Raw genomic sequence first — 17,547 nt, 5'->3', positions numbered from 1 at the left:
GCATATTACAATACGCTTTTATGAACGTAACTAAAGCTACAATCTACTTTTAGAGCACTCCTGCAAACACTGAGTCTTGCCTGTGAAGGCTGTGAACTCCAACTTCCCACAAAGAGAAAAAGCTGTCAGGCTTATTTACATTCACTTGTAGATATTCAGAGGTTGGAGTTTCATTCAGCCTTTGTATATGTAAATATTCCAAATCCTCATTACCTGTTACCTTTACCCATAGTCGATATCTGAAATAAAGGGATTATCGATAAGTTGTTCGCACACTATTCGTGTCTTAGGTTACCTAGTTTTTTACAAGAAGAATCTATTCACAGAATGTTTTCGTTTTAATCAAGGATTGTAAACGATAAAAACTACTCCAAACTAATTAAATTAGTATCTGGTAACGACTCAAAATGAAAATATCGCACAAAAACATCAGTTTACCGACCTGGGGGCCAATTTTTGAATCTCAACCGTTCGATTGCGTCACTCGAAAATCGGTGGAAAACGATGAAATGCTATTTTTGAAATTCGACTGATAGAATTTGAGAATCGAGGGGTATTGACCACTCGTATTCAATTCTATCAGTAGAAAGTAGGAATCTACAATTTTAGCCACATTTGTATTATATGCCGCCAATATAAATATATATATTTATTAAATTAATTAAATATCTTTATTCAAGACAACATATGGTCCATAAATTTGTTAGTTATAGCTAATCATCTATGTTAGTAACAACAGTAACCTAATGTGTACGATCATTTTCGACCACTCTCTTTTAAATTCGAACGTTCGATCGCTCGATTTCGTCACTCGAAAATCGGTGGAAAACGGTGAAATTTTAATTTTTGAAATACGAGTGATAAAAATGTTGAATCGAGTGGCTTCAGGAGTGGTTTTCAATTCTATTAGTAGAATTTATATGCCTAGTAGTGGAGATATTACTGAACGAAATACACGTAATCGAGTGGTCGAAATTCAAAAATCGGCCCCCTGTTCGAATCAAGAGGAAATCTTGCCAAAAATATATCAGAAGTAAGTTTCCTTACACGCCTGACCACAAACTTCACATTTTCTTAAAGATTTGCCCCCCATTTAAATAAAAGCTAAGGTTATTTAATCTAAACACAAAAATAAACACGTAACATAACCGCTTTCACGACAATTTAGAATGACGGTAGACGTTTTACCGATCATACCAACCTAAAGAAAAGTAGGTATAATACGTCTATGTTTGAAAGCAAGTATGGTATGTGCTACCAAAATGCAACAGCAGTCATTTTAATTCGATAAGATTATTTACTATGCCTCAACGTTGGTAACAAGTACGTTCCTAAGTTATCATAGTATGGGGTGTCGATGGGCTGGCGAAACGATGATCCATAGGTACTGTCCGCTTCTGATCATAATTCAGTTCTCATTGTCTATGTGCTTTAGATATTCTATGTCTATCAAAATAGATTCGTACATAATACTATTTTAAGATCAAGAATAATAAAAAACAATATGATTAAACTGAACATTGATTTCATACCTACAAAGTTTCAACCGCGCTCAGCGCATCGGCGGTGCGCGTCGCCGCCCCGTCCCGTGTGTCCCGCCCCTTATATTCTAGACGGTTCGTTCGCAGCGCATTTAAGTCCTAGTGTCGACGGGCCTTCAGCTAACTTCATTTCAAACATTTATTTCATTACCGTCGCCTGCAGGAAATTGTAAATTTTCTCTTAAGATTTCTCCGTGCCATTTTTTCTCTGAAGCTGTTCATCTTGAAAGGTACTTGGTTAATTTTAGATATTGCCTTTTGCAATGAAGTTTCCATAATTGACTTAAGTATTTTTAATCAGGTCTGTTTGTAATTAGTACGTGCACTATTTTTATTATGCAAACTGTGCAAAAACGCAATGTGTGAATGCCTTAAAATATACATGAAAACATAATTAATATTTTAACTTTAATACAGAACGATGCAGTTCATCAGGATCCTCGTCGTCCTGTTACCAGGAGTTGCGTTCGCGAGTCCACGTGGAGGGGCCTTGGTAGACTTCTCGGATCCTAAGGTAATTAACCAAACATTCAACATTTTTGGAAGTCGCGCTTTTGTACCTATGCGCATTTTCGCTACATAATACATGGAAACCCATGTTACCGGCTACGCCGTAGCGCTACGACCGTAGCTCAGCGGTGAATGTGTTAAGAGGGTAGACGGACGGGGAAGGGAGGGTGGGTAGACGTAACGAATGCGGCACGCAACGCGAGCGATGTAATGTCGGTGCCCTAACATAAGAATCCATTTTTTTCTATACAAGTAGGTAGTATGGCAAATGGGTACAACTACTTAATTTTGAGCACTTACTGTACTATGCAGAAAGTCGAAGACGTGATACATACGTATCCAGTGTAGTGTGACTCCAGAATTCGATTGCCTAAACTAGCAGAATTTTTCAAATACTCTCATAATATATTAGAAAATGTGGTTATAAAATTTTCAATTAACCACGTCGTAATACATATTACGCGGTTTCACATGAAATGTACACGCTCGCAAACGTCAGTTTATTGTATCTAGTTCTAGATTTTACTTTACATTTCCACGAATTGAAACGTCTGGCTAGAGTAATAGCTACTAAACTAGAAGCACTTTATAGTTTAGCAACAAGTAGGTAAGTGCTATGTAAGTAGGTATGTAATAAGAGGTCTTGCATTGCGGAGGTATAATGTTTCGAAGTGAATTTTAGTTTCATAGGTAGGTACAAGTACTTGCGATTTTCGAAACTATCGCGTTTACGAACTTTAACACGTTACTTCGCTAAGTAGGTACTAAAGTAGTGCAGAGTATCAGATTCCTATACAATTTGCTAGTGCTTTATAACACGGTTGCAATGTATATCGTTAGTTGCTGTTAGTGAATACAATTTAATACTGTTGGCTTACAGTGAGCTTGAGACATTCGAACTTAAGGATATGGGTTCCAAATCTTGTTCATTCCATTTACTTAGTGTTTGCAAGCAGCTTTTTATAGAAGGAAGTTAAACATCTTGATAAGGATGGATCTAATGATCTCTGGTTTTCATTGCCTGGTTGATAATTGACTTATAAAATTTAGCTATATGCACATAGTTCAAGCCTGTCTTACTGCCTGAAATTTCAAAGGACTTTCAAGCTAAATAAATTACATTCAATTCTGTTGCAACGAAAAAGAAGCAGAAAACGCATTTAACTGAAACTTAAGATTTATTCGAAAAAAAAAAAATATGTCATGAAAAATGGCTTAAAATGTCTCGTGACTTTTTTCTTCGTGATCTTTTACTTATTTCTTGGTTTATACCTCGTAGGATAGACTGCCGTATCCGAACTTCAAGATATTCACAATGGACGACACGTACTAGATCCATTCTAGATACGTTATAGTTTAGATTTCAACTAGTTCTCTTTTGCAGCGCAATTCGTGCAACCAATGTCACTTTTACGTTAGATAGAGTTATATATCTATTAGATGTGAATTGGATCTCCAAGTCATATCTTGTGGAAATCATTCAAGAGTATCTCTATTAGAATCGCGCAAATGTCAAAGACAGGTTAGATCTTAAACATATCGTTATCGCATCTTGGTGATATCTAAAAGATGACTATTTCAAAATCCGAATCGGGCCCAGATTATCTTTTCCCCAGTAAGAACTTTCTTGAAAGAGCTTTGCATAAGATAGTGCGCACTTCCATGCTGAGGCTTTTCTTTACTCATAACATACACAGTTATCGTTGAAGAGAAGCGAGGCTGAAAGAGAAAGAAGTAACAAACACCACCTTTTGAAAGCACAAAACTCGACACGTGTCGATTTTATTTTTTGGAATTTCTGGTCCAAAAACGACAGTTTTTACAGATCAAATCCTTAACAGTTTCAGAACATGGAATTAAAATCAGAATTTCAGAAATATACATTTTGGCAGCTCACAGATCAAATCCACAACAGTTTCAGAATAAGACATTTAAACCAGAACCGTGTTCCTGACTTTCTGGTGTCGGCTTACTACGTAACGCCCAGTTTTTTGACCTAAGGATGACTAGGTACCTGCAGTTAGTCCTAATAATAAGAACTAACTGCAGGTAAGTACACGGTTCAGACCTTCGGACAAAAACGCACATGTTTATTTAGTGCAGTTACTGTGCCCTACCTAATATAGGTAAAACAGACAGCCCTATGTGCAGAGCGTGCATGGAAGAAGAGGAAACAGCAAAACATATTCTCCTACACTGTAAACAGGTAGAAGTATACAAGAACTGATACCTAGGGACTCCGTGCACACTGAAGGAGGCAGTTCGCAACCTGAAGACACTGCTAGGTTTCATGGAGGAGCTGATGGGGTGGCTAGAGTAGAGCTACCTCGTTTCACGCAAAATAGGCACATTAATTGTCGACTTGCGGAAAATGCCCAGTAAAACTAACCCCTAAACGCGACGCCTAAAATACTAAAAATACTCTTAAGGGCTTGTGTCCTCAATAATAGTAGGGGAGCCCAAGAGGGGATTTTTGTGTTTACTCGAGCGCGTCAGATTAAGATATGAGTGATATCTTGCTACCCCGTGTAGTCTACCTTTACCCGTTTTAGCCATCTATGTTGAGACCTTGGTTGGTGGGGGGTTCAACAAATTGTTAAGCAGATAGTGATTTTGGTCATATTAGTCCAAATTAACGCTATATATAATTGTGCTATTACTAAATCTGACGCAATCTAATTATTTGCACGCATTTCCTTAATCTGACGGTTACAATGTAAAAATTAGGCGTCAAACTTGTGTTCGTCAGATTAAGAAAATGCCTACAAATAAGTGTTATATTATGTTATAGAAGAAATATAGCATTAACGTGGACAAAAACGACCAAACCCACAAACTGCTTAACGATTTTTTAACCCTCCACCAACCTCCCGAAATTTAAAAAAAATTGTAGACGCTTTCCGGCTCGCTGGAAAAAAAATCTTTATATAACTTTTTTTTTTCTTATCATCTAATATTTCGATTTCAATAGGTCTATACGACGCTCGAGTAAGTACACATTTAACATCGTCGGCTCCCCAACTATAAGTTCGAGGTTAACAAGGCTATTTTACCAAGATTTTATTTGAAAGTCGCACGCCTAATAAACCCGTAGGTACACCTGCGCCGCAGCCCCTGCTGTTTACATTACCGGAAATAATTCCAAGTACTTTTCGTGACTTTCAGGTGAAAAAGTACATAGAGACAAAGGGAAGGTAGCTGGTAATTATAGCTCAGGTTTATACCTAATTTAAGTATCAGCGAAAGATCTTGGACAGAGAATACTATGTAACATATCTTAAGAAATTATGTATGTGATGTAACCTTTTGAACTTAATAAACTTTATCTTATCTTTAAAAAAAAACCAAAACCGTACTTAGCGGAACGCTGGACAAAGTAGGCCAAGCAGGAAAATAAAAAATTGCGTAATCGCACTGGCCACTTCCAACCTCAGTTAAATACTTACTACCTTCCTGCTCATTTCTATTGTAAATGCGGCATTTTGTAGACATAATAGTCAAGCTGTTAAATTCCATTTTGATAAGATACCATAAATTCTGGTTGAGATAGAATTACCTGCAAACATTAGGTATACTTTTTATTTATTTTCGCCTATTTAAATTGAAATATTTAAAAATATGCCAAGGACAATTGCTCTCGTAACTGAGATAACAGAAACAGGACACAAGATAAAACAACGAAATTTCCATAAATTTCCTCTTTTTCATTAAAATGTCCTAGTATTTAACAGCCTCATTCTAGTATATTAAAAGAACCATACTCTTGGTTTTCAGCAGAATAAGTGGAACAGATAGTCAAGGCTAGTTTTGGGTAGAAACCATTTATTTTATATTCAAGACACTGACATTACATTCGAGTTTAGACAGTAATAGGTTTACAACATATTGTGCCAGTAGGTACATATGCAACCTCCAATACGCCCTCTTAAACTATTACGGACAAACATAATTACTTTTGTACTCGTCTGTACTCGGTACATAAAATAAAATTTATATTCTAAACTATCGTGCCTGACTGTACACAAACATAGAAATCCGCCAACAAATTAAATCGCATAAAAAGAAAAAACTAGAAAATTATTCTATTACCTATCACAAAACATTTCAAAAACATATAACACATATGAAACACCTAACTGCTCTAATCCCATAACCTATTAAAAGAACCATACTCTTGGTTTTCAGCAGAATAAGTGGAACAGATAGTCAAGGCTAGTTTTGGGTAGAAACCATTTATTTTATATTCAAGACACTGACATTACATTCGAGTTTTAGACAGTAATAGGTTTACAACATATTGTGCCAGTAGGTACATATGCAACCTCCAATATAGTAGCCATCTATTTGTCACATTTGTTGCTAAAAATTAAGATTGAAGTTGTATAGTAATATCGATTAATTTTATGAATATTGCTCATGTCAAAATTGTCCTAACCGAAATATTTTCCTCAGGTCCAGGGTCACCTAGACGCCCTAGTCCGCATGGCGCAGTCCTGCGTGATCCGAGTGCGCGCCACGCCCAAGGATGTCCGCGCTTACTTCACCAACTCGGCGCCCGTGACCCGCTCCGGGCAGTGCTTCGCTGCGTGCATGCTCGAGCAGAGCGATGTCATCAACCACGGGAAGGTTAGTCAAGTTTTGATGAAGACTTAATAGATTTAAGACATGTTTAACACACTTAGCGCCACTTGCACCATTCCACTAACCCGGGGTTAACCCGTGAAACCTGCAGTTACCATGGTTACCAGTACAATTTGACACTGAGTTAACGGTTTAACCACACAACCCCGGCGATTTAGTGCGATGGTGCAAGTGAATCTTCAAAGCGGTTTCGCACTACGTCCGATCCGAATCCGATCCTACCCGTGAAAATATGTTCCGAAGTAGCCGTCGAACTATTTCTATGGTAATTTACGCACTATATCCGTCTGATTTCTTTCCGAAATCGGATGACGGAGATCGGATCTAGTGCGTAAATTACCATAGAAATAGTTCTACGGCTACTTCGGACCATATTTTCACGGGTCGGATCGGATTCGGATCGGACGTAGTGCGAAACCGCTCTAACTCTGTAAAGTCCGATGTAAGCCAGCATTTCGAGTACGCTGCATAGGTATGATCAAAGCTGTGCATACATCAAAGACGTACGTACTTCACTAATTCCACATCTGCCGGCCTAGCCAAGGTGACAATCGCTTGCGCGTCGCCATCGAATCGCTTTGTGTCTCTCTTTCACTTTTCCATATTAGTGTGACAGTGATAGTTGCGTTACGTTCGCTACAGAGCGTTAGCGATTGGCATGTTGTCTACGGGGCCTGTTCTACGCTCCGGACAGTGCATTGCTGCATGTACATGCTAGAGCAGAGCGTTGACATCACCCACGAGAAGGTTAGGTCAGACAAAAAATGGACTTGAGTGTGTTCAATTATTCGCTTGATCATTGGAACTTACAGCATGCGCCATTACAAAGTAAATAAAGAGTTCGCTGCACGGGTACACGTGCACAGTGTGTAAAGTTTGCTCACGGGTACTTACACGTGCACAGCGTGTAAAGTTTGCTGAAGCTCGACATTCGGAGGACGCCGAGTGGTTTTTACGAAGTTTCTTAAATTGTCTCAAGACACAACGAACGCGCCACTCGTGCACGTGGCACGTAGTGCACTTAGCGGGCCCTTGGCATAGGAGCACATTCGCGGTGCATTCGTCAGACAGTTGCACCTTTAAGTGGATGGTAAGATTACCTACGCAATTTTCGCAGTCAAGATTAGACAGACATTTTATAAGACAAGTCATATAAAATTCCGTTTGTCCCCAGGTAAACCGTGAGCTCCTTGTTCACCTCGCCAGCCTAGTGAACGGTAAAAAGTCCCGCGTGGTACGCAAGCTGAACAGCGTCTCCCGAATGTGCCTGGATTCCATCGAGGGCTTGTCCGACCGCTGCCAGCTTGCATCGACCTACAACGACTGCCTAAATGAGAACATGATCGAGTTTGCCTTCCCACTTGACCTGGCTGAGGAAGCGGTCAGGAAGATGCCCTTCCATCTCATGTCGCCAAAGTAAGTATCTTTATTGGACATTTGTTTCCCTGTTGATCATAACAGCTGAAAGTCTATTGCCCAAAAATCTGCATAACGACTAAGAATCGTTCAAAGATTCTTGCAGTCTGTACCAGATCGTTGATGCACCACTACCACCGCATCAAAATTGGCATGTACACCAGGCACAAGTAAGCAAGTGTAGTGTGTGTGTATACACGGCACGCCTAGCCACGATTGTGTCAAATTGTTACACGGATCACCGATCGATTTTAATAGTGTCTATGCGGAAAGAGAAGAGTCGTGGAATGTATGGGGCCCAATACATTCCACGACTCTTCTCTTTCCGCACAGACTCTATCTGTTATTTCAATACAATTGCTTTTGGACAGTAAACAAAGACAATAGTTATTTGTACAACAAGAGATCAAAGTTTGATATTTCTTCGAGTGCTTATTTTGAGTCCCGTGCAAGCGAAAGATCCTATACTAGATTCACGAGCGTAGCGAGTGAATCTAATTTAGAATCTTGAGCGTAGTAAGGGACTCAAAAGCGCACAAGATGTAAATAACTTTGATCTCGTGTAGTTCACAAAATTTTTCACCTCAGCAGTGAGAACATATTAGAGAACCCGAAAAATGTATTCCTTCTTCATCATCACTTACCTATTCACTCATGTTTTCTTAAGATATACTAACAATTAAGTTTTCACCTCAGCAGCTCGAACAAGGGTACTTTGCTACTTAAAAACAGTGAGCAAAATCGCATTTTGCTCATTTTGTCTCAGTCAGTGAGGAAAATGCGATTTTGCTCACTGTTTTTAAGTAGCAAAGTACCCTTGTTCCAGCTGCTGGGGTGAAAAATACATTGAAACTGTGGGTCTCATCACCCCACCCCTAAAAAGTAAAAAGTGCCATTAATAGAGAATATTTTGTAACATAACTTACATGACATGTATCAACCTTTTTCAACAAAATAAAAACCGGCCAAGTGCGAGTCGGACTCGCTCACGGAGGGTTCCGCACCATCAACAAAAAATAGAGCAAAACAAGCAAAAAAACAAGCAAAAAAACGGTCACCCATCCAAGTACTGACCCCGCCCGACGTTGCTTAACTTCGGTCAAAAATCACGTTTGTTGTATGGGAGCCCCACTTAAATCTTTATTTTATTCTGTTTTTAGTATTTGTTGTTATAGCGGCAACAGAAATACATCATCTGTGAAAATTTCAACTGTCTAGCTATCACGGTGCGTGAGATACAGCCTGGTGACAGACGGACGGACGGACGGACAGCGGAGTCTTAGTAATAGGGTCCCGTTTTTACCCTTTGGGTACGGAACCCTAAAAAGGTATATAAGGGATCATAATTAAACCATACTGATATCATAAAGTTAGTAGGTACCCGATTTTAATAAAAATACATAAATAGGTACCTGCTTGTTTATGGAGCACTCTTTGAAAAGCTGACCTTTTTTTCTCTCCATTAAACGATAAATATATTGTGTTTCAACAATATCGTTACTTAAATAAATAGGTTTATATAAATATATTGCAGACGTACACAATGTCACCTTTACGAAAATAAGGTTAAATTTATTTTCGAAAGAACGGTAAAAGGTTTCATCTGATAAATAGTTGAGCATCGTTTACTTGAATAAGTCCACGTCCCTGGGGCAAAAAACTTCGAAACTCATCTCTTTTTAATTTTTTCGCAAATTAAAAAGTCTTGTGAATATTACAAGTACCTAGGTACCATGGTTATAAATTTGCTAGAAAAATATATTTAATATTAAAGGTGTAGGTAGGCGTAGGTAATATGAGTATTCGGATTTGTTTAATATAACTTGCAAATCCTTTTTCACAAGTTGCCGTTGTTTTTTGTGTGAAATACATAGATAAGATCTATAACAAAATGAATATTTTTATTTTTGAGTATTTTATGAAGATGGGTAATTTCCTAAATCATCCAAACATTTGGCCAGATTTTTCTTCTAAGTATGATATGGCCGAGTTTGTTCGACTGCGGTGATACTGCAAGCGAATTATTCAAGTTTATTATTTTAAGTCACGTTAGGCGGATACGTAACATTAATATTGTTTTTTTACGAAACTTTATGTTATCACATATACGTACGTATAACATTGAATGAAACAAATGAGTTTTTTTTAGTGTTCAAAATGTAAATTTGAAATATTAAGTCATGGCATATTGCACCTTAAAGTGTATTAGCCATCAGTTGATAAATTATAAATGAACCTAAAATTAACAACTTTTCCAAATTGCCGCCATCTCATTAAAGGACTGTATCCTAATCTATTTTTAAACGTCTTGAATAGTGCCTCAGTATTCAGTATTCCGTGAAACACTTTTATAATTACTAATTTTAAATGAACTCCCATAATCTTTAGTCTCGAGACCTTTTAGCAAATCCGACGCCCCGAAGCCCTTGTTTTTGTAGACATAACCCTACAACTGAGATAACCTCTTCGTGTTTTCCTTCCGCAAACACACTGAGTCAAGTTTACAACCTCCTTGACTCGAAGAACTTTTTAAATTGGATTCAGAAGCGCGAGGGAGTTATCACTGAAGCGCGGGTTGCTGGGAAGGATAATATCTCGTAAAATCCTTTAAGCTGTGTCTTTTTACTGACACGGTTGAGATTTCTCACTTCGGTTTTTCTTTCATGTTTATACTTGAAGCGACTGAGTGCCAAGGTATATCGTTAGCATTCATTCGGAAGGTAATGTTAATGTGCTTTGAAATTTTACTAACACGGAGTAGGTAGGTACTTTTTGACAACAGACGTTAGAAGTGAACCAATTTCACTGATGTAAACAAAAGAAAAATTTGACAAATGCCAAAAAAAAATCCTAAACTGCAAAAAAAAAACTATTTTGAACCAAATCAAATAAAAAAGGAATTCAGTAAACAATGCTTTGAAATTGGTCGTAGACGGGTACTGACATTTTATTTGGATATACATGATCATCATCATCATCATCATATCAGCCCTTTATGCAGATCTTAGGCCTCTCTTCTAGTACGCCACTTGTCCCGGTCCTGAGCTAATCTCATCCAGAAGTGACCCGCAATCTTCCGGATGTCGTCCACCCAACGAGCCAACGGACGCCAGGCGCTTCTGTCATCCGAAAACGGCCACCATTCTGTTAACATTTTAGTCCACCGGCCATCACTCTGCCTAGCAACATATACATGATATACGTACATTATTGCATTTATTGCCATACGAGTATGAAAGCTGATTGAAACGAACGAGTAGAATCTTGTCAGGCTTTACTTGTCAACTTTAATTTTATGCAAATAGGTATTAAAAGTAACGGTTTGTCTTTCACTTTAATAGTATAAATTAAGTAACTACATGTCACTGAGGCCCCAAGAATGCGCACATTTATTGTAAAAATATTTGCTAATAACTTAACTTTCTTTTGTTACAGTTTACCGGACGCGAGAGTGTAGCTTATTTATACAGAATTCTGAATAATTTTATAATTTTATACCTGTAATAAATCACTTGATCCGTTATTTACCCTGGTTTTATTGATTTGTTTTGGCCACTCGTTTTATTTCGCATAAGTATACCTACTTAGTATACCTAAGCGTTGTCTATTTTTAGATACAAATCTACCTACTCAGTAAGAATTGTACTTGTGTTAGAAGATACCTATTTGTACATAATATAGGGTATATAAATTGGGTATCGGTATATTATATAGGTACTATCTTAAGCCCGCGACTTCTTCAGGGTGGAATGATGATGATTATTGATAAAAACTACCCTAATAACATGTCGTTCGTCGGGCCTCGAACTATCTCTATATCCAATTTCATCGAAATCAATTCAACGGCTTAATATTTAAAAAGTAACAGATAGACGGAGCTACTTTCTCATTTAAAATATTAACGTAGTAAAGATATATACTTACAACCAAAACCTTTTAATTTTTTTTTTTTTCAAAAAAGTGGTTCTTTTGTTTTTATTATTTCGCCAAACTTACGTTTAATGGCGAAATGAGACACTCATTTTCAACGTTAGTACCTTAATCTAAATTAAATGATTAACTTATATTTATTACTAAGGTTAATACATAATTAAATATATCTTTTAACACAGTATAAGTTGCTTTTATATAATGTTGACTATCCTATTTATTCAGTCAATATTACGACTAAGACAAAACCGTAGCACTTTTAAAAATTAAGTACGCGCTTATTTTTTGGTAAAACAAGGAAAGTGTCCTGATTGCTAAATAAAAAACACGTGAATTTGTATTCGTGATAAACAGGAAAATGTCTCGAAGGAAACTAATAAAGACTCACCCCTGGGTAACTTTTACAAAGGTACCTACTCTCTGTTTTCTGATGAATCTACCTAGGTACCTACTTTTTTATAAATAATCTGTCTACGAGGGCGTAATGAAAGTGTTTTTTTTACAGTACACAATATGTGTAAAACTTTGTACGATACAGGTGCGAATAGGTGTCTCCTATTTTTGTACTTTTACTTATAGTAATGTATTATTATAAAGTTAGGGTAAAGTTCAAAGGCTAGTTACTAGGTATATGGAGTATCATATTTTTGAAAAAGAATAAATCTAAATGTGTACCTACTAAATTGTTATAACCTTTAGGTATGCTAAATTTCACAAAAACCCGGTACCACCCCTTTTCAAACATCACTAGTATACCTAATATGTAGTAAAACCTTTTTTTCGCCACTCCGCATCGTTATTTTTCGTACCAATTACAACTGAGTTTCCTTGTTTTCCTTTCCCTTCAATTTACTGACAAAGGGCTCAAATTGAAAACAATTCTGTGCATTGTATCGCATAAAAGGGTGACCCTTAATCATTATCGCGGATACGGGGATTAGGGACAATCTCGGCACCAGCTGTCACCCAGGTTTTAGGATTTCGTGGCCAAGGCTGCAAAAACGGAACTTTACAGTTTTGCCGGAGTTGAAAGGGATAACACGATAGATAAAGCATTCGATACAATTTATCACATAGCTTGTGAAAGCGAAGACCGCAATGATATTAAACTACTATAGATCTAACTATTATCTGAGGTAGTTGGTAAGAAGATACTATGAATTATGATAAACTACGAACTGTAGCAACGCTTTGGGACATTAAACCGATTTGAATTACGTTAAGTTGCAAGTTTGATACTTAAACAAGATTTGGTCCCAAAGTTAAGTTACCTACCCACTTATACTAAAACCACGACGCAATTTTTTTAAAAAAACGCCTGTATATTTTATTTACTTTATGCCTTTTCTTAAACAATATAGGTACGCAACTACATACAAAAGTGTTTAGTTATTTTATTACCTTTAAGTACCTACTTATTGATACTTACAAACTGAGAGGTTGGTGCTGCCACAATGGCTATTATAAAATGTTATATAGCATCGTAAGGCGTGATAGATATTAATAATGTTTTATTATGTCCCTGTCACACAGCCAATGTGCGCACCATAAACTTTTTTCAACCCATCTTACACGTCACCAACTTCAAACCCCCAAGAAAACCTGTTACACACGTATAACTTTATAAGATAACGTAGGTATGATTAATGCCTTGATATTGTTTGACAATGGGTTCGTACCGCGCCTCTTAAAGCTTGAGGAAAAACTTGCTAATATAGGTATCTCCAAATAAGTATAGTATCTTAATATTAATGTGAGAGTATCTTTCATCACGCAGAAAACAGTTGAACAGTTTTAGTTGTTACAGAGGGCATACAGATAATATCTAATTACAAATACCTAAGCTAAATCAAATCCAGATCCAGATCGAGTTAATCTAGATATTCTAGATTAACTTATATGATGTTATTAGTGTTTTCATCCTGGGAATTATCTCCTCGTTTACCCCCTTAGTTAACAGAAGGTAAAAGTGAGTACGGGAGTACTAACGAGTGTTTAGGCAGGCGTTAGTTTAATTACTTTTATATATATACTGGTATGAAGTCGTAGGCAGAGACTGGTTATGAATATAATAACAAAATAAAAGAAGGGAGTAACTTTGCGAAGCAGACGGAATGTTGAACAACTTCTACGGCCCTTTCACATTGTTTTATACGATATCGGTGACACCCGAATATAGGTACCGAATTCTTGATGACAGCGCATCTAAACTTCACATAAATAAAATAAAACGGTATATTAGGATTTGACATAGATTTTTTAGGGCTGAATGGCGCCGATTTTAATTAAGATTTTTTAGAGAGCGGCAAAAACAAAAGACTGTAATTTCATCCGAGTTCCACGTAACTAAACGAAAGAAGAAAAACGAATCAAAAAAGACAAATTGTAGGTACTCAAGTCTACTAGAATCTAACACGACTTCTAGGTGTGAAGAAAAAGTGACCGCTTCTTGATAAAATACCATTTTCCTGTCTGGCTATTAACGTTAGTGAAAATATTTTTACATAATTTAATGTGTATTTGCCACAGCTATGTCTAGATCTTTTAATTTTTTTTTAATAAATAAAAACATTTATTAATAAAACAGAGGTTAAATAACAAAATAAATAATTCATTAATCTAGCCCTAAATAATATAAAGGTACATATAAAACTTAAGAACTAAAACCCGTTCTAAGCCATGCCGGGTCCAAAGGTCCCCATCACACTTGCAGCGTTACCCCGCTGTATGGCGATGGAGACCTGTTGAACAAGCCATGACTCAGAACGGGGGTCATTACCCTTTTCCCTTAAGCGCTTGCCCAGCTCTCTAAAGAGCTCACGCGCCTCCCGCCTATCTTTTAATTATTATAAGAATTTGGACCTTCCAAAAAATTGTATGGATTTTTGTTCACTTCTTTAGGTTTTCTTTTCTCGTGAATTGAACCACGTGCGCGCGTCATGTCAAACACACGGATATTTAATCAAATACTGTCAAGTGCGATGCCGACCTAAAAAAACAAAATAATACTATACTTATCCCGTTTCCAGCGCCGATATCATACTTATATATTCCGTAGGATGATATGAAAGGACCTTTATTGAAACGTGACATGTGGGAAATAAGGGCTGGGTAATACGCCCTTATAAAAACATCGTAAGTCGCTAAGGACTATACAATATTACGACTTTATTCTTCCAACACGTGTTGCCCTGTTGATAAATATTGGAGAAGCAATACGTTTTCTATTTTGAGCCGTAGGGCATTGGGCTATAACTTTCAGCTTGGTAACGGTCAATACTTACTTGATTTATTGGATTTTCCGGGCTATCGAGTCGAAAGAAACGTTTAAAGGGGATATTTGCAATAGATACATAAGGAAAAATCACAAAGAAGGATTTACTCGTAAAAAAGAAATATTCGAAGAAATATTTCTTACATAAATGTAAGTGTTTAGTTTTGTAAACATCACGTTGACAAAACTAAGTGATTTATAATTTTCTATTTTTAATTACAACTGACCCTAAGGGACAGTTTGCACCAATCAAAATTAACGGTCTGATTAACGCTACTCCCCAGTAAACTATTTAAGGTGACCGACGGTTTGGTGCAACCGACCCTAGGAATTGTAATTTTAACGCAAAAAAAAAACTAAATACTCGTAACTTGATTTAAAATAAATGTCTCCAAACTTAACTGTCACTTGTGACACTCATGATCTTCTTCTTAATTCCAAAGAGCCACCTTAAGAGTAACCTATTGTATACCTTATTGCACCGGTAAAGGACTAGGTACTTATGATAACTTGAAGTACCGATTAAATTTTATTGTACAGAGCAGTCTGGAGGTGTATTACAGTTATTACGAGTGTTGTTCAAAACAGTCGTTTAATACAAAATTAACAGTATTTTAACCGAGTCGGTATTCAAATTTAAAAAACCGGCCACTATGTGTCGGTCTCGATTCTAGATTTTCATACAATACAACAAAATACCGAGATAGTCGAGTTTCTTGTGAGGAGATTTATACATACCTACTCTGAGAACATTTTAGCTAAGTAGATGAGTGGCGGTTTTAGAGGTTCGGAACCCCTTTTGGTTCGGAACCCTAAAAAGAATATGGTTTGGCTTTGCCTTCACTGGCCATTTTGAGATTGACTACTTCATCCTCTAGGAAAAACGTTAAATTCTTCAGTCGCATCAAGGCCAGAGATACAAATTACCGTTATCCAAGTTGCTCCTAAATATCTTACGATAATACACGATACACGACTCTATTGTCAAATCGGTAGTAATGCGTGTTCAAATATTTTTGAGTATTCTGTAGCTACGAGTTGTTTAAAGAATAACTTTAGCGCAAACATCTACGAATTCATTTCAGACATTCTTTACTGCCTAAGTAGGTAATTTACTACTGTATTATTAAAACAAAGGAGATACCTACTCGTACGTGTATAAATATGTCGTCAAGCAAAATGTTTTAGCCACAAATAGTAGCCCGGAGACAGATTTAATAATAGTAGCAGGCTATTTGTTACGAGCATTATTCCGTGTGGGAGGTATTTCCTCCATTTCATATTGTTATTGTCTGTGGGAACGAAACAGCTGCAAAGGACCATTCTGTCTAGGTCCATTTTGATTAAGACATTACAGTAAATGCCTAGGGAGTTGTTGCTTTTACTGTATTTGTTGCCTGAAATACGACCTTTGACATAGAGATAGTGTTTCGACGACACGAGTCATGTATCCATGTGAGGTTTATTCAAAGGTATTATCTTACTTTTCACTAAAATGTATAGTAAATGTGAGTGATTGTACTTGGTTTGTTTTGTAATGAGTTACAGCCATGTCTGTTGTATTATTGTTGCTGGTTTCGGGATTGTATTGGGATTTTAACGAAATAACATGCTTACACAGATGATAATATATTTATTGTAAAATGTGTTACAAGGCTTAATTACAAGTAACAGAAAATAACCTTTTTAACAGATTTAGGTCTTCCATTGTACTATATTAAACAAGAAATATAAGGGTGATTTTTTTTTGTACCTCTAAAGTTAAGAGCGTTAATGTGTTACCAAAATTACCCGTGTAAATGAAAGACTAGGTTTGGTAACATAACGGAAATAATTAAAATTTAGACTGATTAAAGAACATTTCTGCAGCAATATATGTATTTTATATATTTAAGCAACATTGCGACAGTAAGCAAAATAAATCAAGTGTAAAATCGAACATGTTACTGTTCAAATTTAATTAAGACTACCATAAATCATTTATTTACAAACAAGATATATACAGTGCATTACTAAAAGAAATTAAAAACTAGCTTAAATCTAAAATAGGCCCTTGAGGCATTGTACCAAGGATGCTGGCGACATTTCCTCGCAGTATCGCAATGTTGATACGTTGTGCGAGGTAGCCGCCAGCTCTTCGGTCACCGTTACGTCAACCAGACGCTTCGCGATTTCTGCGAACAACTTATGTTCAAATTCGCGAGTTCTGACAAACATATATTATGTTGAAGCTTG

The 17,547-nt window shown here is 36.8% G+C and overlaps 1 protein-coding gene across 1 annotated transcript; it reads left to right on the top strand.

Annotated features, from left to right (window-relative positions):
• The first annotated feature begins 1,613 nt into the window (after positions 1-1,613).
• LOC134654868 (uncharacterized) lies at positions 1,614-11,633 on the top strand. The gene is made up of 5 exons (XM_063510330.1): positions 1,614-1,771; positions 1,959-2,055; positions 6,504-6,677; positions 7,867-8,108; positions 11,544-11,633. The coding sequence occupies exons 2-5, from the start codon at positions 1,963-1,965 to the stop codon at positions 11,563-11,565; spliced, it is 531 nt and encodes a 176-aa protein (XP_063366400.1). The 5' UTR covers positions 1,614-1,771; positions 1,959-1,962; the 3' UTR covers positions 11,566-11,633.
• The last annotated feature ends 5,914 nt before the right edge of the window (positions 11,634-17,547 follow it).

The sequence above is a fragment of the Cydia amplana genome, chromosome 15 (genome assembly GCF_948474715.1).
Source record: "Cydia amplana chromosome 15, ilCydAmpl1.1, whole genome shotgun sequence".
Lineage (NCBI taxonomy): Eukaryota > Metazoa > Arthropoda > Insecta > Lepidoptera > Tortricidae > Cydia > Cydia amplana.
This window is presented reverse-complemented; position numbering and strand designations above follow the sequence as displayed.